The 21,867-nt window shown below is 56.5% G+C and overlaps 2 protein-coding genes across 3 annotated transcripts; both read left to right on the forward strand.

Moving 5' to 3' along the window:
• The first annotated feature begins 5,312 nt into the window (after nucleotides 1-5,312).
• On the forward strand, nucleotides 5,313-15,949 carry IL40 (interleukin 40). Of its 2 annotated transcripts, none has more exons than XM_087441697.1 (6): nucleotides 5,313-5,389; nucleotides 6,034-6,066; nucleotides 12,478-12,777; nucleotides 14,325-14,591; nucleotides 14,757-14,853; nucleotides 15,857-15,949. In XM_087441697.1, exons 1-6 carry the CDS (start codon nucleotides 5,353-5,355, stop codon nucleotides 15,864-15,866), a joined length of 744 nt encoding a protein of 247 aa, XP_087297823.1. In that variant the 5' UTR covers nucleotides 5,313-5,352; the 3' UTR covers nucleotides 15,867-15,949. The 2 variants fall into 2 exon arrangements, with proteins under 2 accessions (XP_087297823.1, XP_087297824.1); XM_087441698.1 differs by having other exon boundaries at nucleotides 12,478-12,774.
• A 1,188-nt stretch (nucleotides 15,950-17,137) lies between these two features.
• On the forward strand, nucleotides 17,138-21,120 carry SYNGR2 (synaptogyrin 2). The gene is made up of 4 exons (XM_087441703.1): nucleotides 17,138-17,274; nucleotides 19,174-19,411; nucleotides 19,790-19,929; nucleotides 20,018-21,120. Exons 1-4 carry the CDS (start codon nucleotides 17,176-17,178, stop codon nucleotides 20,213-20,215), a joined length of 675 nt encoding a protein of 224 aa, XP_087297829.1. The 5' UTR covers nucleotides 17,138-17,175; the 3' UTR covers nucleotides 20,216-21,120.
• The last annotated feature ends 747 nt before the right edge of the window (nucleotides 21,121-21,867 follow it).

A 21,867-nucleotide genomic window follows, 5' to 3' on the forward strand; every position in this document is an offset into this window, starting at 1 on the left:
TTACCTCAGTTCTTTAAAGATTCTATTTTTTAAAATGTTTTATAATGTACATAATATGTTCGTATAATAACCCATGAGTGCAATGTATAAATATACATCCATTGGGAGTGCTCAGAAATCGTCTCCTGTGGGGAGCACCATTGTCAAAGTTTGGAGACCTCCCCCATGTTAAGGGGGAGGGAAGGGAGCAAGCCTGAGTTGTCCTAACGCACACCGCCCTGCACAACCTCATGTTATCCCTTCTTCACGGTCAGACAGTCGAGACCCACAAGTGGCAGAGCTGAGATCTGAACTCCGGCTCCAGAGCCACAGTGCACAGCGTGGGGCTTAGATGCAAAATAACCAATAACCATTCCACAGATAAGAGAGATAAGGTGAGTTTTACTTGAGCCAGAGTGAGGATTATAACCCAGGAAGGGCTTTTCCAAAAAGGAAGAAAGCATTCTGGAGAAGCATGGTTTTCAGTACAGTCTTACACCTTTTTAGAACAAAGAACATACATTAAACTCGCCCACAGTATGTATTCACCAAAGTTTCAAAGAGGTATTCAGTTGCAAATTAGCAGGTCAACATGACCCTGATGTTGGGAATGGGATTAATAGGGGCATTACCTATAGAATAGGGTGTAGGAGGGGAAGTATGCATTCTTACCTTAAGAGAGTTCATTCTTTAATGGTTAAAGCAGATGTACAATGTATGTTTGATAGGCCGTAAGTCAGACTTCTTTAGTTCAGCTGAATCCATTTGTTTTGTTTTGTTTTTTTGGTGAGGAATATTGTCCTTGAGCTAACATCTGTGCCAATCTTCCTCCACCTTGTATGTGGGGTGCCGCCACAGCATGGCTTGACGAGCAGTGTGTAGGTCCATGCCCAGGATCCAAACCCAAGAACCCCAGGCCACCAAAGCGGAGCATGTGAACCTAACCACTTATGCCACCAGGCTGGCACCACAAGCCCAATCAGTTTTGAACCCGTATACCTCAATATGTGAAAGCCTCCTGTCACAGGGCTTACTTGAGTCTGAGTAACAGAGGGTCCATGGTCAGCCTCTCCCTAGCAGGATTCCTCATGGTACCATACTCTAACCCAGGAACCCCACGTCAACAAAAGGGGCCTCCTCAGGAAACCAGAACAGAGGCCCCTGGCCATGCCTACAGAACCTGATCTCCACCCTCCTCCATATCCCCCCGCGTTGAGCTGACCTTTAGGAACACGCTAGGTGTGTACAGACCTGCACTGTGGACAGGGAGTGTGGGCCTCGGGGTGGCGGAGCCAGCAGGCCAGGAAGGCAGGGCTGGATGCCGCCCAGGGCTGGGTCTGAGACTCCCAAGCCTCCCACCTCGAGGCTGCAGTGCCTCTCAGTCCGTGGTTCTCAGCCTGGAGAACAGCTGAGAAGCCTGTCAGAAGCTGGCGCTGTGCCGGCGCCACTGATGCCATTGCCCCAGGCACAGCCGGCAGCCAGGCATCAGGACTTTCTAAAGCTCTCAGGTGACTCACCGGCAGTCGGGGTGGAGAACTGCTGGCCTAAAGAACTGGTCGGTGGGGAGGGAAGGTCGGGAGGGAAAGTCGGGTGGGAAGGTCGGGAGGGAAGGTCAGGAGAAACCCCAGGACATGCTGGAAAAGCCTCTGCTTTCACTGGGGGCCCAGCGCCTGGCTGGATTCCCGTCCGGGCGCAGCGTCAGGACAGCTCTGGCCTGGTGCCCTCAGGCCTGGGGCTTCATGTGGTCATTAAAGGCTTGGCAAGTTCAACTCCTGCCACCGTCCTCTCTCACTCACCCAGCATCATGTGACCCATCAGTGTGTCAACAAGTGCGGGGCCCTGTTGTGGGACTGGCGATGAGACTACGAGGGAAACACGTGGAGCTCTGTGCTGCGTCTGGGGCGGGCAACCAGCCTGGCACTCACGAAAGGGACATATGTTGCTAATTAGCAGCTTAGGGCCAAATGGCATCAGTCTCACCTGGGAACTTGTTAGAAATGCCCATTCTCAGGCCCGGCCCCACCCCGTGAGTCAGAAACTCTAAGGGTGGGGCCCAGCAATGTGTTTTATGAGCCCCGGGGTGATGCTGAGGGTCGCTAAATTGGGAGAAGGCTACACTGAAATCTCAAGGGTCTTACCACCTTCCTGGGCCTTCAGGGAGAATTTACTGAGAACCAATCAATGCAACACCAGCCTCATAGGAGCTGTGAACGAAGAGATGAGCTATGAGACCTAGGGGAAATCAAACTCTGGGCCTCAGTTTACAGGCAGCCAAACATCGGGATGGCGCCACCCTCCTCTGAGTGGTTGTGAGGATTAAATGAACAATTACTTATAAAGTGCCCTGGGGCCGGCTCCGTGTTTGGCATGCTCCACTTTGGTGGCCCAGGTTCGGTTCCCAGGCGCAGACCTATAACCACTCATTGGCGGGCATGCTATGGCAGCAACCCACATACAAAATAGAGGAAGATGGGCACGGGTGTTAGCTCAGGGCAAATCTTCCTCAAGGAAAAAGAGGAAGATTGGCAACAGATGTTAGCTCAGGGCGAATCTTCCTCAGCAAAAATAAAAATAAAAAAATAAAGTGTCCGATGGGTGCCTTGCCAGTCCTAGGAGTAGTCAAGGTCCTATTATGATGTGGTCATTGGCCTAATGGAGCAAAGTGGGAGAGATGGGAAGTGGACCCGAGACGCCCTGTGATCCTGACTGCCCAGCAAGACAAACAAGGGGCTCAGAAGGGAGCCATCACTTCCAGCAGGCGGATTTCCTGGAGCCTTGGAGGAAGGAGGATTCAGACAGGAAATGAAGGCAGAGGGAGCAGCCTGAGCAAAGGTGTGGAGATGGGCCCATGTGGAGCTGGACTGGGAAAACGGGAAATCTGGGGCCTCTAGATTGGGCTGTGGCCACACGAGGATAGTCCGAGTGACGATGGAACCAGCACACCTACAGTGCGTGCCATGGGCTTGGATGATTTTTTGTAGGTGATAGGGAGCCAGGGGGCTGTGAAATGAGGAGCCCGCTCTGCCCGCAGCAAAGAAGACACGCTGAGGCGGGGAGAGGCCTGGGGGGGTTATTGCAATAAGTGAAGCGAGGGTCTCTCCAGGTGCGCGAGCCCACTGCAGGTGGAGGAGGGCAGGAGTCCTGGCACTCCCACCTTGGGGGTTCCTGAACTCTCCCTGCCCAGCCCTGAGAGGGCTCCCAGCTTCGTAACCAAGGCAACCCAGCGCAGACTCCCACCTGGTTGGACCCTCCCAGGAACGTGACATGAGGGAAAAAAGGAGATGCTGGTAAGGCCATTTATCATGGAGAAGACTGGCCCTCTGTGGGCAAAATTCACAAGACGTTGGTCTGTAGAGGGGGAATGGAGAGCTTTGAGGACCCGCCAACTCCATTCAATCTAGGTGACCTGGGGTGACCCGGGGTGTCCTAATCAGTCCTGTCCTACCTGCAGCCCGTGGAGAGGAGGGACAGGACAGCCCAGAGAACCAGCCCCCTCCAGGTACGACACCCCAATATGATGGGCACACAGAGAGGGGTGCCAAGGCTGGGACAGGAAAGATGCCCCCAGTCCCACCAAGGCCTTGGAAATGTCCCTCGAGTCTGCCTGCCACTCTCTCCTCTGACGCTGGCTTCCCAAATACACTGATATAAGAAGGAGGCTTCTCATGAGCTGCCTAAGCTCCCAGTGCCCTGAGCACAAGTAGAGGGAAATGCGGGCTTCTGGGCCTTCAGGCAACAGAGGGCCAGCAGCTGAGACCCTGGCAGCCAGCCAGCCTCCACAGTGACCCCTCTGTCCCCTTCAATCCTCAATTCTTCCCCACACCCTCCTTCAGCAGAAGTGAAAGCAGACTTTTTGGAGCGGAATTTTGCTAGGAAACTAAGAGAAAATGCTCTTGATCCCCAAATGCAGAGAGGTAGGTGGGTCCACAGGGCACAGCCCCAGGGCTCTGAGTCAAGACTGTGGGTGGAGGTGACAGATGCTGATTCTTGCCCACCGGGGAGAAAGGGGACCAGTGAGGTGGCCGACAGAGCTAGTCCCCAGGTGACCTCCAGGACACCAGCACCCAGGCTCTGGCTCTCCCCCATCCTCCTTCCTGCTGCTCCCAGGCTGCAGGGCCACCCCCTCAGACCAGCCTCCCAACATGCCCAGACCTCACAGGCCTCAGCGGGTCACCCCGAGAAGGGCCAAGGGGCCCCTGGGGACAGGACTGTCATTGGCCTTCCTTGGATCAGGTGCCCAGTCCTGGCAGTGTGGCTCACCTCTGTGGTTCTGTAGGAGACAGCAGACCCCACGGGAAGCAAACGATTCCCTGGGGGTGGGACTCCTTCCCTGAGGAAGGCAGCCAAAATGGGCTTCCCTGCACAAGCTAAGTGGACTTGGCCAGAAAGGGGTTGGCCGGGTCCTGGTCCCCAGCTCACCTGCTCCCTCCATTCTCTCTGTGCTCCAGGCTGCCCTGAGCCCCCAGCCCTGGGTCCAGCCCCCGTCTGGCCTTGGTGCTCTCAGAGATTTCCCTGCTCTGGGAGGCACTGCTCACCTCCACCTCCTCTCCAGATCCAGTGAGCCCCGCTGCAGGCTGCTCACAAGGCCATGCCACCATCTGTGATGTGGCTTGGCCTCCTTTTGGTTCAGCCAGCACTGGGTCCAGGTCCCTGGGGAATGACCACCCCCTGTCTGTGGGGCATGAGGAAGGGACCCTCTGCCGTCTGAGCTTCAGGGCAGTGCTTACACAGCGCCTACCACACCAGTCATATTCCTGGGCAACCATGGGCCTCATCCAATCTGAGGTTTAATTTGGGGACTGAGCCCAGCGTCGACCGCCTAGCAGGTGCCCAGCAGGTGGGCACGAATGAACCACCATAAGAGGGCGGAAGCTGCCTCTCCTCCTGCTTCTCTAACAGGGGTCCAGCCCACTGGTTCTCCTGCCTGTAAGTCAGACTCCCCGGGGAGCTTCAGAAGGACTGTCGTGATTATATCAGGCCCACCCTGATAATCTAGGGTGATCCCTCCATCTCAAAATCAGCAGACTGGCAAGCTTAATTCCCCCTGCCAGGTAACCTAACACATTCCAGGTTTAGGACGTGGACATCTACCAACCAAACAAGCCCAGGGTCCTACAGCTCGGCAGTGGCAGCCAAGCGAGAGACCTGGTTTGGTTCCAAGGCCCAGGCAGCTCCTAATTCCCTGGGGGCGTGGGAGGAGTTTGCTGTTTGGGTCCAGCCCTGGTTGCTGAGGTCCTGAGGTGCTGTGGCCTCCAGTTTATCTCTCCCCTGCAGGCACCACCCAGGGAGCAACCCAGAGGCCCCAGGGGGAGGTGGCCCCAACCAAGGAAGCCCTTTCAGAGTCGGGGCAGAGGGCTCCACACCAGCACAGCCATGAGGCTCTTTCTGCTCCTCTGCTCGGCCATGCTAGGTGAGCCCACTGGGGGCATCGTGGGAGGGGGCCACTGCCAGGGCCTTGAGGAGGCAGGCTTAGGGGACAGGGGTGCTCGGGAGCACTGGAGAGGTGGGACCTGAGGCATGGAGACCTCCAGAAGCACAGGCCAGAGAGGGAAACATCTGGGCTTGAGTCTCAGAACGTCCCTTACCGCACATTGTGGCCCAGTTTTTGCTTCATGATTCTGGGCCACTATTTATGCATCTGCAAAATGGGCTGATGATACTAAATGTTGCGAGCTCAAAAGAGCTTTTGTGGGCCGGCCCCATGGCTTAGCAGTTAAGTGTGCGCGCTCTGCTGCTGGCGGCTCGAGTTCGGATCCCGTGCGTGCACCAACGCACTGCTTCTCCGGCCATGCTGAGGCCGTGTCCCACATACAGCAACTAGAAGGATGTGCAACTATGACATACAACTATCTACTGGGGCTTTGGGGGAAAATAAATAAATAAATAAAATTATAAAAAAAAAAAAAGAAAGAAAGAGCTTTTGTGAGTGAAGATGCTTGTTGAGTCCTGGGCCTCCCTTCTGGCCTCAGTAGGAGGCTCTCTGGGTGGTCTCCAGCCTCCCCTCCACCCTGTGCTCTCTCCTTACCACTCTCCTCACCCTCCCTTCTCTTACAGTCACCAGCAGCTTCTCCGTGGCGCAGGAGGTAGGTGAGTAGCCCAGCATGAAGGAGGGAGAAGGGCCCCCAGCTGGGGACCCTGGAGTCAGAGCCCCTACCCATGGTGGGTGCCTTGGCTGGGAGGAGGCTACTGATGGTGAGGGGGTGTCTGCTGGTGGACAGTTGGACAATTGTGGAACCTGGCCTCAGCCCCTGCAGGACACTGGAGTGGGGAGGGGTGGAGAGACGCTGGCTGAGCTGGCCAGTGTGGAACCTCCAGGGGACATGGGGCAAGGAAAGTGCTGGGCTTCCCCTTGGGCTATGGGGAGAGTGGAGGAGAGCAGAGGGCGTGTCCCTATCGCACTACACCAGGTGCCTGATCTGGAGCAGAAGCCCCACCCGGAGCCACACAGCTCTGCAGGGGGGTGGGGGGTGTGACCCCAGAGAGGGCTGGCGGCATTCTGATGGCCCGCCTTGGCTCAAAGGAGGGCGGTGAGAGAAGGGGAAGTCCAGACTTCCCCAGAGGTCCAGCAAATGGGAGGCTGCCTTACTCTCAGAGGCAGCAGGAGGGCGTTGGGAGCTGCTCTCCACCAGTTACCCCGGGGGCTACAGAGCCAGGGGAGGGGACACTGGTCTGGCCTCATCCCCTCCACTTTGCCCCCTCTACTTTTCTGCTCCCCTCCCTTCTCCTGCCTCCATTTCTTGCCCTGTGACCCTTAAGGTCAAAGTGGTCTCCGCTCCGGGTGGGGGTGGGGGTGCTCCTCTTCCTCCCTGTCTGGGTACCTTTCCCGGTCACTGGGTTGGGTCACAGAGCTGGCATTGGCCTCTATTCTACTGAAGGGTGGGTCTCACTTGAATGCTGCACAGACTGAACTATCATTTCCTCATTTGCTTTAAAAACAAACACATCCTGGTGTTTCTGCTAAAAAGAGAGAGCAGAGCGTCTGAGTCTCCAGGAAGTACCAAGGCAGAGCCAACCCCTTCCTCCCGCCCCGGACTTCTGCTCAGACTCCGGCGGAGCAAGTCCTGCTAACTAAACTCCTAAGAGACCAATTGATAAATCATTCATTCATTCAACAAATGCTGCCTGAGCATCTGTCTGGTGCCAGGCACTGCTCTGGGCCCCAGGATGGTACACAAGGTGCAGAAACAAAACAAAGATCCCACCCTCACGTAGCTTACATTCTAGTGGGGCTGGGGGCACGGAGGACAATAAGAAGGAGCACATTCTGCAATGTGCTAGAATGCGACAGGTCCTAGAGAAAAGCCATCAGGGAAGAGGGGAAGGGAACACCTGGTGGGGGTGGGGAAGGAAGGCAGCGTTTACTGGGAAGTCCTCACTGAGAAGGGGACACCCAAGCGAGGACATGAAGAGCTGGTAGAGCAGGATGTGCCTGGACAAGGGCCTGCGTGGCCAGAGCACAGGAAACAAGGGGGAGAGCGGTGTTGGATGAGGTCAGGGGGTGGGAGAGGGCTGAGTAGGGAGTGCCCTGTGGACACAGCTATGGGGGAGAGTTTGCAGCAGAAGACATGATCTGATTTACCCCTCATGGGGTCCTTTTGGCTGCTGCGTTGAGAAGAGATGGGATGAGGATCAAGGGCAGAATCCCAGAGACCCACTAGGCTGTTCCCGGGATCCAGAGGAGGGACTGGGTGACAGCCAGAAACGCTGGGAGAAGTGGTCAAGATAATCTGAAGGTCAGGCCAACAGCATTTGCTGATGGATGGGATAGGATTTGAGAGACAGAGCTTTGGAAGGTGACCCTAAGGTTTTGGGCCTGAGCAACTGGAAGGATTGGCTAAATAAAGTGCAGCCTTACAATGGAATATGACGCAGCTGAAACAACTTCAATGGGAGCGAGAAGTTGGGCATGAGATATTGCAAGTTTAGGAATTGAAGAGCCAGGGTATTGGAAAGATGATCTCCGTGTATTTTGAAATCTCTAAGAATTATGGCAAGTGTGGTATCGAGAATAGTAGGAACCAGGGTCAAGAGTCTTCAAGGAATGATGGGCAGTTCTAGGTCATTGTAACCCAGAGGGGCAGGGTGGAGGATGTCTGAAGACATGAGGGTCAAGTCTGGTGTTTAAGGAGGAAGGAGGGAGAATGAGCTAGAAATATCAAGAGGATGTCCACCCCGTCATTGCAGGCCAGTGCAAGAAGGCTGTGGGGATCCACCACCACCGAGGCAGCCGCTGGTGAGGCCATACCCTGCGGAGGGGAGGCTGGTTTCCATTAGGTGCAGGCGAGATGTTGGAGTAGATCTTGAGGTTATGAGGATTTGGGTTGCCGACTGAGGCTGCGTTCCATAGGGTGCAGTGGGAGGATTTCAGGATCGGGAAGGTTGGGAGGTGGGACGTGAAGGGGGACATGCAGAGCCCTATAAGGAGTGGGGCAGGAGGATGAGGGTGACTGGGAGCCTGGGGGTTCCTGTGGGGCTGTCATGAGCACATGGCAGTGTTCTTGTTCAGAAGGGGGAAGATCTGATTGAAGGGCAAATTCAGACTAGAGGGTACTCCCTGGAGAGGGCAAAGGAAATGTGAAGGATTGTCCTCGTTTACTCCTCAGCCGGTTCGGTGTTTCTGAGTGGGGTTCTAGACCATTTCATGAGAATCACTCAGAGGGGTGCTGGATCGGCTCCTGTGGCTGCAGAACAGAGTGCCACAAACCAGCTGGTTTAAACTGGGTGGGAGAAACGTATTCTCTCCCAGTTCTGAGGCCAGAAGTCTGAAATCAAGGTGTGGGCAGGGTCGGTCCCCTCGGGAGGCCATGAGGGAGAAACCATCCCAGGCCTCCTTCTGGCTTCTGGTGGCTGCTGGCAATCCTGGGCATGCCGTGACTGGTGACAGCATCACTCCAAACTCTCTGCCCTGTCTTCACATCGCCTTCTCCGTGTGTGTGTGTGTGTGTGTGTGTGTGTGTGTGTCTTTGTCTCTTCTCTCATTAGGGCCCACCCTAACCCAGTATGGATTACTGGAGTACATCTGTAAAGACTATTTCCAAATAAGATCCCATTCCCAGGTATGGGGCGTTAGGGCTTGAACATATCTTTTTGGAGGACACAATTCAACCCTCATAAGTTGGGCTGCTTATTCAAAATCAGATCCCCAGGCCTACCTTAGGTCTAATGAATTGGATCTCTAGGCTTGGGACTCAGATCTCCAAGGTTCTGGTTATCACAGAGACAAGTCTGGAGAGAGGAGAGACGAGCTCAAAGGGCCTCCGAGCCCAGCTGGGCAGCAGCTCCACTGTCTGGCCCGGGCCTGAGCCCTCAGTAGCTCCTTCTCTCGTTAGCAGCAGGAGGCTCTGCCCAGCCACCCGCTCAGCCCGGCCTCGGCTTGGCTCAGCTTCTGGTCCTAAGGGTGGCCTTGTCATCACTTCATCAAATTCTAAGTGTGCCATCCCATCCATCTAATGTTCTGACACAGTTGATGAATTTTAAATTAAATGATAGACCACTAGTTACTGGTGGGCAAGACTCATAAACTAAATGATCAAAAGAAAAAACCCACAGGAGTCTTGTTAGAATAAAAAGTGACTGTCCCACTGCCCTGGGACTGAAAAAGAACTGCTCAGTCTGTGAACTTATGTAAATCAAGCTTCTATTCACGGCCCTCGAAATGGAAATGAAGGCGGGCCAGCTTTTTCTTTCCACTTTTATAAGTCAAGGTCATTTCCCTCTGAGAAAAGAGCAAAAAGAAAAGTATCATGACACTTCAGCCCTGGGCTCACTCTTCCCCCTGTGGAGACAGATTCTGGCCCCAGGAGCGACTTCCGGCCATGAGGAGTTGGCCCTTTGGCCCCAGGGTGGCATTGACAAAATTATTGGTAGCAGTTTGCAAAATGGTGCCCCAGAGAGTAGACTGAACTCTCAATATAGCTTTACTTACCTGAAATCAAAGATTTTGCATGAAAGCCTGTTGGAAAAAAGTATTTTAAAAAATGGGGATTCTCATGAAGTTTAGCAAGAGGCAGAGACGAGAAAATGTTTGTTGGTGCCCGTGCAGCCCTGGGCAGGGGAAGAAATCCTGATTCTACAAGCTGCTGCGCTGGCTGTCTAGACCACAGTTTTTCAACCTCCACACTCCTGGCGCTGGGGTGGCTCATTCCCTGTTACGGGGCTGTCCTGTGCGTTGCAGGATGTTGAGCGACATCCCTGGCCTCTTGCCCCCTAGATGCCAGGAGCACCCCCCATTCAGGACAACCAGAAATGTCTCCAGACATAAAGGTCCCCCTGGAGGCAAAATCGCCCCTGGTCGAGAACCACTGGTCTAGAAAGAAAGACGCTTTCTGGTCAGAAACTTTAGGATTCCTAGACAATGTCTCCAAAGAACATCACATTCTAGTTTGTTCCAATTCTCTGCTCAGTGAGCAGTTTTCTGATCACAGTGTGGTTTCCAGAGTCAACGTGACAGCAGGGCCATGTCTGAGGGATGTGATACTTAGGTTTAGATATTTAGACCATGATCTCCACTCGCCCCGCCACAAGTACCGCCCCTACACACTAGTCTTGACAATGCAGGTAGGTCCCCAGCATTAATAAACCCTCTCTCCCCAGCCCCACTCAGAAGGCAGCTCTGTTTAATCCCAATCGCTGTCTTGGAGGATTCAGTATGGGCAGCACAAGGCCCCATAGGAAGATCTTAGAGATGTTTTCTGCATCAAAATCGACTCCAGGATCCGCCTACAAAACAGAAAAGTTACTTCCGAGCAGAGAGCTGGTCTAGATGGATGAATGCCTCTGGAGTGGCTGGAGAGTGGGTTTTGATGCTGGGTCTGGGGAGGAGAGTCCTCTGGGTGCGGTGAGCATCCCAACTCCCTCAAGAGTCTCCCCGTTCTTCTGAAGCCCTGCTTTCCCCAAGTGGCTTCTTTCTCTCGGGTTCAGCCCGTCTCCTCCAGCCTGGGGTCCCTCCACTATAATGCCTCTGGTGGATCGGGGGTCATACCCTCTGCCCCCTGCCTTCTGACTGCCCCTTTAAACCAGGTGTTGACCTCTCTGGGTGCAGGGGCCCAGCCACCACCCCTCCATCGCAGGTCCCATGGCTGGTCTGGCATGAGGAGGCCCCTGAGACCTGAGGAGGGGCAGGCATCTGAGTTCCTCCAGGCCACTGCCCAGTATCAGGCCTGAACTCAGGCCAGCTCCTCGCTTTGTACCCTACTTGTCCTCACCCCCGTGGGGAAATCCCAGCTCTGGTGAGCCCTCAGGGAGCGCCGGGACCGCGCAAGTCCAGGTGCCTCCCTCAGGTGACGAGACCCCTGGGAGGAAAGCGAGAACTGGAGAGTAAATGCCTTTTCATTGAAGTGAGTCATTCAGCCCACAAACAGTAAATAGGAATCGACTATGAACAAACAGGAAATTGCAAGAATGACACAGCGCCTGTCCCCTGGCAGCTTACAGTCCACAAAACTGTTGAATCTAGAAGCTGACTCCAGTGCCAGCCCTCCTAACCCATGTTCCAAACTTCTCCATGCTTCCTACTCGCGTCCTAATTTCATTTTCTTTTTGTTGTAAAATATTCTGGGCAGAAAGAGCCTAAACCAGGCGGTAGACCTTTTTCTAGCAGCTTCCGTTTTTTTTATTTTTATTTTTATTTTATTTATTTATTTATTTATTTATTTATTTATTTATTTTTCCCCCAAAGCCCCAGTAGATAGTTGTATGTCATAGCAGCACGTCCTTCTAGTTGCTGTATGTGGGACGCGGCCTCAGCATGGCTGGAGAAGCGGTGTGTCAGTGCACGCCCGGGATCCGAACCCGGGCCGCCAGCAGTGGATCTCGAGCACTTAACCGCTAAGCCACGGGGCCAGCCCTTCCGTTTTTTTTAAATTCAGGTAAAATCACGTAGCACAAAATTAACCCTTTTAAAGTGAGAATTTGGTAGCATTTGGTAAATTTACAATGTTGTGCAACCAGCACCTCTATATCCTTCCACATTTTTATCACCCCAAAAGGAAACCCCATCCCCATTAAGCAGTCACTCCCCAATCCCCCTCCCCCTATCCCCTCCTAACCACCAGTCTGCTTCCCGTGTCTGGCGATTTTCCTATTCTGCATATTTCACCAGAATGGAATCATACAATATGTTGCCTTTTGTGTCTTTCACTTAGCATATTGTTTCAAGCTTCATCCACCTTGTAGCATGTATCAGCACTTCATTACTTTTTATGGCTGTGTAGTATTCTGTTGTATGGATAGACCACATTTTCTTTATCCATTCATCTATTGATGGACATGGGGACTGTTTCCACCTTTTGGCGATGGTGAATGGTGCTGCTGTGAACACACGTGCATGTGTATCAGTTAGTCCCAGTCTTCACTTCCTGTGGTATATATCCAGGGGTGGAATTGCAGGGTCATATGGTAATTCTTTAACTTTTTGAGGACCTGCCAAACCAGCATTTTCTTAAGATGCTTGATAAATGACAGTTTCCTTCTTCCTCCTTGGACTGTCTCACCTCCCAGAAATCCCCCCTAAGGTTTTCATTGACTACGAAGTCCTGGAGGTTTTCCCCAGAGGCCGCACAGTTGTCATAAAGTGCTACTCATCCCAGATGCCTCCACCTATCACCTACACCCTCTTGAGGAGCCCGGACATTGAGGTTGACAAGCAAAACGTGTCCACCCGCGACAAGGCCTCCTTCAGACGCAACATCACGCTCGAGTCCAGGCCAGACCTGCTCACCTACTCCTGCCGGGCGAGCTCCACCTTGGGCATGAACTCGAACAGCAAGAACCTACAGATGTACCAGGAGCTGTGGGGTAGTGAGTGCTCAGGGTGCGGGGGTGGGGGGCCTGTGGGGTGCAGGGTCTGGAAGAAAAACAGAAGCTCCTGGGGGTGGGTATCATGGGGACTGGGGCTAGAGGGGGTGAAGGCAGGAGGGTGGGGACAGAACAGGCTGCCCACCTCCAAGGGCCACCCTCAGTCCCTTAGGGCCTGCTCACAGGCCACATGGAGTTCCTGGCTGGGCCCCCAGGACACAGTCTCCTGGCAGGTGCCTGAAGGGCCTGAAGAGAGCGCAAAAGAGCCCCAGGGCGGAAGTGACAGTGGCCTGGGCCTCCTTTGTAGAGCTTTGACCTCCAGCTGATAAAGTAGGCACTTTTGGGCTTTATCTTGTTTAATCTTCACAGCAGCTCTGAGGGCTGGGGGTTCGTGATCCTCGGCCTATAGAGGTGGAGGCTAAAGCTCTTGGAGATTAAGACTGTTGTTCCAGGGCACCCAGCTTGCAAGTGGCAAAGACTGGTTTCAAACCCCACTCCATCCAGCTCCAAAGCCTGCGTTCTTCCCATTTCTATCCTGCTCTTTACTCAGGCGTCCTTCCTGGTGGAAGGCGTGGGGTTGGGGGGACCAGGGAGTGTTGCCTGACCACTGGCAGGACTGTGACCCCCTGGACTTGGACCCAAAGAAGGCAGCCTAGGGGAGGAGAGCGCTGGGTCCACTGGAGCACTCCGGGTCATGGGTTCAAATCTCCACACTTACAGGCCGTGGGGTCTTGGGCACCCCAAGGTCACTCAACCTCTCTGGGCCTCCACTGCTTCATCTGCAAAACAAAGATAATAATAGTACCTCCCCCACCAGGGGAGAAAGGGCCAATGGGAGCTTTTTGTAGGCGGTAGGTACAAGCGTGGTGGGTGTCCCTCATCAGTAAGGCTCTTTGGAGCATTAGCTTGAAGGCCCTGGGGGATTCTAGAATCTAGAATCTTCTCAGTGACAGTTCTTGTCCAGAAGGTGCATGTATTCCAGTAAAAGAACCAAGACTGAAAGAACATAAATAGGGTTGCCAGATAAATTTCGCATAGGACATTCTCATACTAAAAGAGTATTCATTGGGCTGGCCCCGTGGCTTAGCGGTCGGGTGCGCGTGCTCTGTTGCTGGCGGCCCGGGTTCGGATCCCGGCCATGGTGAGGCCGCGTCCCACATACAGCAACTAGAAGGATGTGCAGCTATGACATACAACTATCTACTGGGGCTCTGGGGGAAAAAATTAAAAAAAAAAAAAAAAAAGAGTATTCATTGTTTATCTGAAATTTATATTTAACTAGGTATCCTGTATTTTTATTTGCTAAGTCTGGCAACCCAGAATATGCCACAAGAGAATAAAACCAAATGTGAAATTGACTGGTACACACTGTAAGGAGGGTAGAAGCCCAGACACAAGGCAGAAGCAGTAATCCAGAAGGCTGTGTGGAGGAGGTAGCAATGACAGTTAGGCCCCCAGGCTCATTAGGCATTTTGTAACAAGGGAACTTGCTGGGGAGAGGGTGTTAAAGTCTCCCAGCATGCCTGTGCTACCCTCTCCCACCCTGCCAGATCCCGTGTCCCAGCTGCAGGCTAATTTCACTCTGCTGGACAGAGGATCAGACCCCAGGATAGAGATTTCCTGCCAGGCCTCGGGCAGCCCACCCATCACCTACAGCCTGCTCAGGAAGGACCAGCTCATCTACATGAAGCAGAGACCGAACTACGGGCAGCCTGCCAACTTCTCCTTCCCACTGAACCAGACGTCGAACTGGCTCCAGTGCCAGGCTGAAAATGACATCAATGTCCAGAGCAGCCCCCTCAGGCTGGTGCCTCCAGGTGAGAGTGGCCCTTGGTATCCAGAAAGCAGCTGGCCATTCTGGGTAGCACAGTGGGCAGTGGAAGAGCTCCACCGGGCCGAGAGCAGGGAAGGGCGTTGTGCAGCAGGCAGGCCTCTCCTGGCCCTAAAGGAAGCCAGCCCAGCAGCCCCTGCCTCCCTCACAGGACAGCTACCCCAGGAACCCGCCTTGGTGCTGACTGGCAGCCTCGCTATCACTGCAGCTATCAGCTCCTGGATGCTAGTCCGGACCCAGCTGTCCAGGTAGGAAATGGGTGCTGGATGTGGGGGAGGAGTGGGAACTGCTGACGGCCTGTGTGGACCACAGGGGCCCTGGCTGGAGAGGAGCGGGCATTGGGTTTCTAGGGCAGGGCTGCCGTCAAGGCAAAGAAAGGGCCAGATGGCTTGTGCATGACTTGCAAAAGCTTATTAAGTGCCTACTGTGTGCCAGGTGCCTGCTGAGGGCTTGCCCATTCCTGGCTTCATCTGACCCTGACCAATGATCCCAGCGCCCAGCGATGGAGTTCGCTGGCCTCTGGGTGGGGCACTCTCCTATGTTCCTTGTGGGTCTGAGGAGGGATGCCAGGATGGCAGATGATGCCTCCTGGGGACCAGGGGGGATCAGGGGCTTCTGCCCTCCATGGGAACCACACAGGGCAGTGCTTCCCAGCTGGTGACAAGAGGCAGGGGCCAGACCTCCCCAGGGCCATCACTTCACTGACTTGTAGTGACCAGGGCCTTTGTGCTGTCTGACCCCAGGCACCACAGGCCTCTGTGTGCTCTACCTGTCTGGCCTTTGGCGGCGGTCACCTCTGCCCCGTGAACTTCTCACTCCCTTAGTTCCTAAGGCACTGCTGCCTCCTGGTTCTCTTCCTCCCCGCGGCCAGCCTCTTCCACGGGCGTTGTCCAGGAGTCTATCCTTGGCACTCTCCTTGTCTCACCTCAGGGTCTCTTTCTCCCAACTCTCTGCCCTTTCCAGAGACCAGATTGCTGGGCGAGCCATGTCACCTCTCTGAGCCTCAGTTTTCCCTTCTATGAAATGGGATATAGAGACCTGGCTCCACTCGCCATGTGACCAGGGGCCAGCACTTGCCCTCTCGATGATTCAGGGCCCTCCCTTAATTTAGTGGGGTGACTCAGCCTCACGCCCCTCCTCCTGCCCAGGCCACTGATACACTTGGCACCATAAAATTCCTGGAGGCCTTGGGAGGGGGTGGCTGAGAAGTATGCTCACCTAACCTGGAGTCTCAACTCCTTTGTCATCAAGGCGTGACTAGAAGATGCAGGCTCTGTGGAGTCCCCCCCGGAAAGCCGTGGTCCTTGCTCCCTACAGAAGGACTCACCACTGGAATGAAGAAAAAGCCAGCCCGCCCAGATTCTTGGAGCCCTGGTGTTCTTCAGTGAACATACATGGTGTTAGTTTCAGGATTTTAGGATGGGGTGAGGGCTGGAGAGGGAAGGGGAGGTCAAAGGAAGAAGGGGGCTCTGTGTGGGCCCCTGTCCTCGCCCCTCAGCTGCTTGTTACTGTCCATGAAGGTCTGGGGAGAGGGTCGTGGTACACTGAAAAGGACCAACTGCACCAACCCATAGAGGGCCACCTCCTCCTCCCCCACACCTGCTCCCCTCTTCCCTGGAGTGGCACCCCATCTCCTGGTGGCCCAGACCTCTGGGCCCACCCACTCACCCCTCACTGTCCAGCTCACCTGGGAGGACCCTGGGCCCCACTTGGCCAGCACTGCCTCATTAATCCTTACCTGCCACTAGTGAAGGGTGTCTGGAATTCCTCCGTGCCCAGTCAGCCTGCGGCTCCAGGAGAACGCACGAGCCACCCGCCTCCCCCACCCACCACGCCGCCCCACACACAGAGCCTTCCCTGTTCAGGGGCTCTGAACCGTTTCGGGAAAGAACTGGATTAAACTCTGCCCCCTGCCTTTCACCCTGGGAACGTCGTTTCTCTCTGTATACCGTCTTGGAGCCCGAAAATCAGAAGTCACACAGCCTTGGGGCCTGGCCCAGCCGTGGAAGAATTGGTGGTGGTAGTGAAGGGTGTCTCGACCCCACCCCAGGCGTAGCTCCAGAGAGGAGGAAAGAGTTACAGGCCAAGCAGGGAGAGGATTTAGCTGTGGCCTGGGGTTTTGAGGGCAATGGAGAGGAGAGGAGAGGGGGTTCTTATAAGCCTGGGTCCTGGGCAGTGAGGACCAGACGGGCGTCTGGCGGGGCTTCCTGGAGGGAGGGCTGGGGCAAAGGATGGGTGGGGCAAAGGAGAGAGAACCCCCTGCGTCCCTCTCTTCCTGGGGCTCTCTGGCCCCTTTCTGTTCGCACAGCGAGCAAAAGTGGAGGAGGACGAGAAGGGGGCTAGACAATGAGCACTCGGCGGCTAGACGGGTGTCCGCCGCTGGAAACGCAGGCCCTGTCGTCGGGGCGCCCGGGCTGCCCCCTCCGCCGCCGCTCGCCGCGAGAGGCACTTTGCCCCCGGTCCCTGGGGCCGCGCTGGCCTCGCCCCGTGGGCGGGGCCGGGCTGGGGCGGGGCGCCGGGCTGGTTCCTCCGCGGTCCGGGACGGCGGCGGCGGCGGCGGCGACAGCGACATGGAGAGCGGGGCCTACGGCGCGGCCAAGGCGGGCGGCTCCTTCGACCTGCGGCGCTTCCTGACGCAGCCGCAGGTGGTGGCGCGCGTCGTGTGCTTGGTGAGCCGGCGGGGGGCGCCGGGGCCCCGGGGGCCCGACTCCGCCGCCAGGCCCGCGGGGGCCGCCACGAGCCCGCGAGCGCGACAGGTGGCGGCGGCCGAGGGCCGGGGGGTGGGGAGCGGTGCTCGTGGGGCCGGCGAGCAGGGCCCAGGACTCCATCCACCCCACCTCCCAGGCCCCGCCGCCCCCGCTTCAGCCCCCAGGCCCCGCCGCCCACAACCCCGGGGCCGGCTGCCCCGCACTGTCCGGCCCGGACGCGGGGTGGCCGAGAGGCTCCGCGGGGAGCAGGCGCGTCGGCCTGCTGGCAGTGGGAGGAGCTTGGGGCAGCTCCTGGGCAGGTGGCCGGCACGCCGCGACTCCCAGCTCGGGGAATTCACCGGGAAGGGGCTTTCCGAAGCCACGTGGGGTGCGGGGTGTGGGGGGCGGCCTGGCGCCCTGAAACAGGGTCTCCCTTCCACTTAGGCGCAGGCCACGGGTCTGCTTCCCCACCCGAGATCGGGTAACCCCAGGATGTACCCTTCCCCTAGCTGGGCGAGCCCTCCAGCACCAGGTTAGCGGGAGAGGGAGAGGTGGATGGCCTCCCATACTCTTGGAGAACCAGCGCCCAAAGCTGGACAAGGTGTTAGAGAGTGGGTAGGCAGAGTCTAGGCCTGCCTGGGACTGGAGTCCTCTGAGGTCCCCTGGTGGCACCTACGCCCCCTCCCTGCCAGACTGTGTGATCTGACCCAAGGAGCAGATGCGTCGAGTGTCAGGATGGCAGTGCCAGGAGTTGGCCTGGCACACTGCTCCCAGCATCCTGGAGTTCCGGCTTCATCTCCAGTTGGGGGTGGGGCTTGTGACTGCCAGCTCCAGAGTCTATTGAGAAAGCATTGTGCAGGCGCGGCAGGGCAGGGGAGAAGCCTGGGCCAGTCCTGGAGGGAGCCAGGTGTCCAGACTCTCTTGCATCTGCTGACATGGGGCGGGGATGGGTGGCAGCCTTGAAGTTTGGGGAGGAGACAGGTGACATGAGGCTGTTCCCAAGGGCCTGGAGCCCCTCCCAGAGTTCTGGCTGGGGCACCCCCCTCCACCCCCATTCCAGGACCTCCAGGGGTCTGAGTGCAGAGCGGTATCTACAGGCCTGCGGTCAGACCAGCCTGGAGCACCCTTAGTGGGCAGGACCCACTATGGGCGGGAGGAAGACTGGGGTTCCCCCAGAGGGGGAGGCGCCAGTACCCCAAAGAGGCCGGAAGTCCTTGTAGGAAGAAAGCTGGCTGAACTGGAGAGGCCAGCCTGGGGCAGGGAAGAGTTGGAGGGGGCTCTGGGTGGTGGGAGTCTGGGGACAGGGGTTTCAGCTCAGAGCACACTGGTGTGGCTTTCCCAAGAGGTGGGAGAAGTCCCCCATCACCGAAGTGTTCAGGCGAAGGTTGGGTGCCATAGAGGTGACTCAGGCAGAGGTGATCAGGGTGACTCCAAGCCTGGGTTTCTGACTTTGTGACCTGTCCTGTTTAAAACTTGTTGAAAGTGGGGGTTGGCTGGGGTGGGTGGATTGCTCTTAATCCCCATCGTGTGCCTAACCTTAATGACCCCTCCAGGCAGGCAGCTGGGGAGATCTCTCCCAGGAGATCCCCCTCCACTTTACTCATCCCCAGTCCAGGAATCCCCAGCCGTGTCCCTTGTGCTGGCAATTGTGATCTGGTATCTGGAGATGCCCAGAGAAGGGAGGGACGGTGCACCAGGAAGCAATTTGCTTATTGGCTCACTCCCCAAACTCAGAAGGGGCTGGGATGCCCAACTTCCAAAAAGGGAACAGCAGCAGTAGGAGAGGCCAGTGTCCAGACCCCCTGCCAGGGCCCCCCACTGTTATGTGCCCCCCGTGGGGTTTGTCTGGCGGCCACTCAACCTATCCCCCTGCCCCCTCAGATCTTGGCCTTGATCGTGTTCTCCTGCATCTTCGGCGAGGGCTACAGCAATACCCACGAGTCCAGACAGAAATACTGCGTGTTTAACCACAACGAGGACGCTTGCCGCTACGCCAGTGCCATCGGGGTGCTGGCCTTCCTGGCCTCTGCCTTCTTCCTCGTGGTCGACATCTATTTCCCCCAGATCAGCAATGCCACTGACCGCAAGTACCTGGTCATCGGGGACCTGCTCTTCTCAGGTATATGCAGGCGGCACCTCCACCTGATCTTGGCGGGGAATAGGAGCAGGCGGTGTTCCCAAGAGCTCTAGGGTTCTGTGATTGCGGGGCCTCAGCAGGAGCAGCCCAGGTCCCCAGCGCCCTCGAGCAGACAGGCTTGCACACAAGGACTTCTGACCATCTGCTGAAACCCACAGGTGTTGAGTCATGGGCGCAGGCCTTTGGAACCAGGCCTCCCAAGGTGGCATCCCGTCCCCACCTTGGCTTCTGCATCAGGGCCCTTTACGTTCCTGGAGGCTTCTGGGAGATCCCTGCCCCAGGGCCTCCCTCCTCTCCTAGGGGACCCTCCCATTCCCCTCCTCCCTGGAGCTGACCCTGCCCTCCCGGCCCTCTCCCCAGCTCTCTGGACCTTCCTGTGGTTCGTTGGTTTCTGCTTCCTTACCAACCAGTGGGCAGCCACCAAGATGGAAGATGTGCTGGTGGGAGCCGACTCAGCCCGGGCAGCCATCACCTTCAGCTTCTTTTCCATCTTCCCCTGGGTAGGTGTGCCGGGATGGGCAGGGTCGTGGTGTCTTTGGTGAAGGGTGGTGGAGAGATAAGGAACCCAAACCTCGGGGCTCCCTGCAGGGCGTGTTGGCCTGTCTGGCCTACCAGCGCTACAAGGCCGGAGTGGACGACTTCATCCAGAACTACGTGGACCCCACTCCAGACCCCAGCTCGGCCTACGCCTCCTACCCGGGTGCTTCCGCGGACAACTACCAACAGCCGCCCTTCACCCAGAACGCCGAGACCACCGAGGGCTACCAGCCGCCCCCTGTGTATTGAGCTGCAGCCAGGGAGGGTAAGGGGAGCAGGGAGGGCGCCCGGGGCCTCTCCTCCATCCTGGACTCCTCCCATGAGGCTTGCCTCCCTGAGCTGCTGGCCCCTCTTGTCCCGCCTGGTGCCTGTCAGAGCCAATGCACAGCCTGCCTTACCTGCCTGGCTGCGGCCGGAGCCTTGGCCTGAAGTGCCGATGCCTGAGGGCTTCACCCACCACTCCTCAAGGGCGTTTTTTAGAAAACGGTTTTTAGCTAGATATGTTTGGTCATTGCTTTGAGTGGTCCCCAACCCCACCCAGCGTAGCTGGGAGTGCCTGACACGCTGTTTTGACAAGTGCCTTAGCTTCTCCCCAGCCCCCAGGAGCTGTGCCCAGGTCCAGGCCGTGGTGGCCACAGTTACTTGGGGTTCTCTGCCAAAGACGAGGCTGCGGGGCCTTCCACTGCTCTGCTGCTGGTGCTGGGCTGGGTCTCCTTTTCTCTTCACTCAGGTTATTCCCGCCCCCTGGCGCCCCTGCCCCCCAGCGTCCCTGTCCCCCCCTGCTCTGAGAGCCGGCAGCCCGGTGCTCACTGCTGTAGTGTCTGCTCGCTCTGGGACCCGGGATGGCTACCCCGTAGCCAATGCCTCTGGGCTGCCCTCCTGACAGCTTCGGGGTGGGCTGGTGCCCACTCCAGGGGACAGCGGGCAGCACTTCCTTCTCCTTGCTCCCACCCCTTGGCAACAGGGAGGGGCTTTGCCTGACCGACAACACCCAGCTTTATGTAAATATTCTGCCACTGTTAGTTAGGAGGTGTGGGGCACACCCACAGCACCCCCAGCCATTCTGAATGTATTAAAAAGCCGTGGGGGAAGATGCACCCTTGGATTCTGTGAGACCGGTTTGAAGATGAAATAAATGTTTTTCTCATTCATAATCTTCATTGCTTGGGCCTCAGCCTAGGGGAAGGAGGAAGAGAAAGTACACTCTGGGGTACCCTTGGGGGGTGGCTTTATGGAACAAAAATGGATTTTGAACAAAGGTGTGGCAGTCTGCCCCTCCAGTGTGCCTCTCGACTGCCCTCTCTCTCCCTGTCTGGGGTCTCATTCCTCACATTGCCCTCCATCAGCATCTTAAAATAGCAACTGTGCTCAGCTGGTAAACAAGATGGTTTTTCTGGACCGCCTTGCCAGGGTCCTGCTCTGCCCTTGCTAGAGTTGGGATGGGGGCGCCTGGGAGCTGCCCCTCTGAATGCCTCTTCCCCAGTAACCCTTTACTTCCCACCTCTCAATAGAGTGAGGGGCACCCTGGGAGTGGCTGGGGTCCTCTACTTCCTGCAGACAGGGCTCAGCACCTCCAGAGCCCATCCTGGGATGCCCAGCCCACCCCAGAGAGTGAGCCCAAGCCCAGCTCTGGCAGGAGAGGCCAGAGCCCTTGAAGCAACTCCTGGCTTCCCCTTTTAAACAATGACAAGAGGGAGCTGTCAAAAGTGGGCCCCAGTAGTCTCAAAAAGTCTTGAGTAGAACTAATAGCATCCTGTGAATTACAGCCCAGCCTCCCCTCGGTACTACACCTCAGTGTAGGCTGGGACCAATCACTAGCAAACCATAGCAGAGCAAGGGGGAGAGGGAAGCCGGGGTGGGGCAGGGAGGCCATTCAGGAACCAGGGCCCATCTGCACGGGG

This window comes from Ceratotherium simum, chromosome 16, assembly GCF_057802395.1.
Source record: "Ceratotherium simum simum isolate JZ-2026a chromosome 16, ASM5780239v1, whole genome shotgun sequence".
Taxonomy (NCBI): domain Eukaryota; kingdom Metazoa; phylum Chordata; class Mammalia; order Perissodactyla; family Rhinocerotidae; genus Ceratotherium; species Ceratotherium simum.

What these genes read in the sequence shown, in the direction of transcription:
- IL40 (XM_087441697.1), top strand. Translation starts at nt 5,353, where the DNA reads ATGAGGCTCTTTCTGCTCCTCTGCTCGGCCATGCTAG. An exon ending in CTCCGTGGCGCAGGAGGTAG is followed by an intron (nt 6,067 to 12,477) that starts GTGAGTAGCCCA and finishes CTCACCTCCCAG; the next exon opens with AAATCCCCCCTAAGGTTTTC. An exon ending in GTACCAGGAGCTGTGGGGTA is followed by an intron (nt 12,778 to 14,324) that starts GTGAGTGCTCAG and finishes CCACCCTGCCAG; the next exon opens with ATCCCGTGTCCCAGCTGCAG.
- SYNGR2 (XM_087441703.1), top strand. Translation starts at nt 17,176, where the DNA reads ATGGAGAGCGGGGCCTACGGCGCGGCCAAGGCGGGCGGCTCCTTCGAC. An exon ending in TGGCGCGCGTCGTGTGCTTG is followed by an intron (nt 17,275 to 19,173) that starts GTGAGCCGGCGG and finishes CTGCCCCCTCAG; the next exon opens with ATCTTGGCCTTGATCGTGTT. An exon ending in CGGGGACCTGCTCTTCTCAG is followed by an intron (nt 19,412 to 19,789) that starts GTATATGCAGGC and finishes CCCTCTCCCCAG; the next exon opens with CTCTCTGGACCTTCCTGTGG.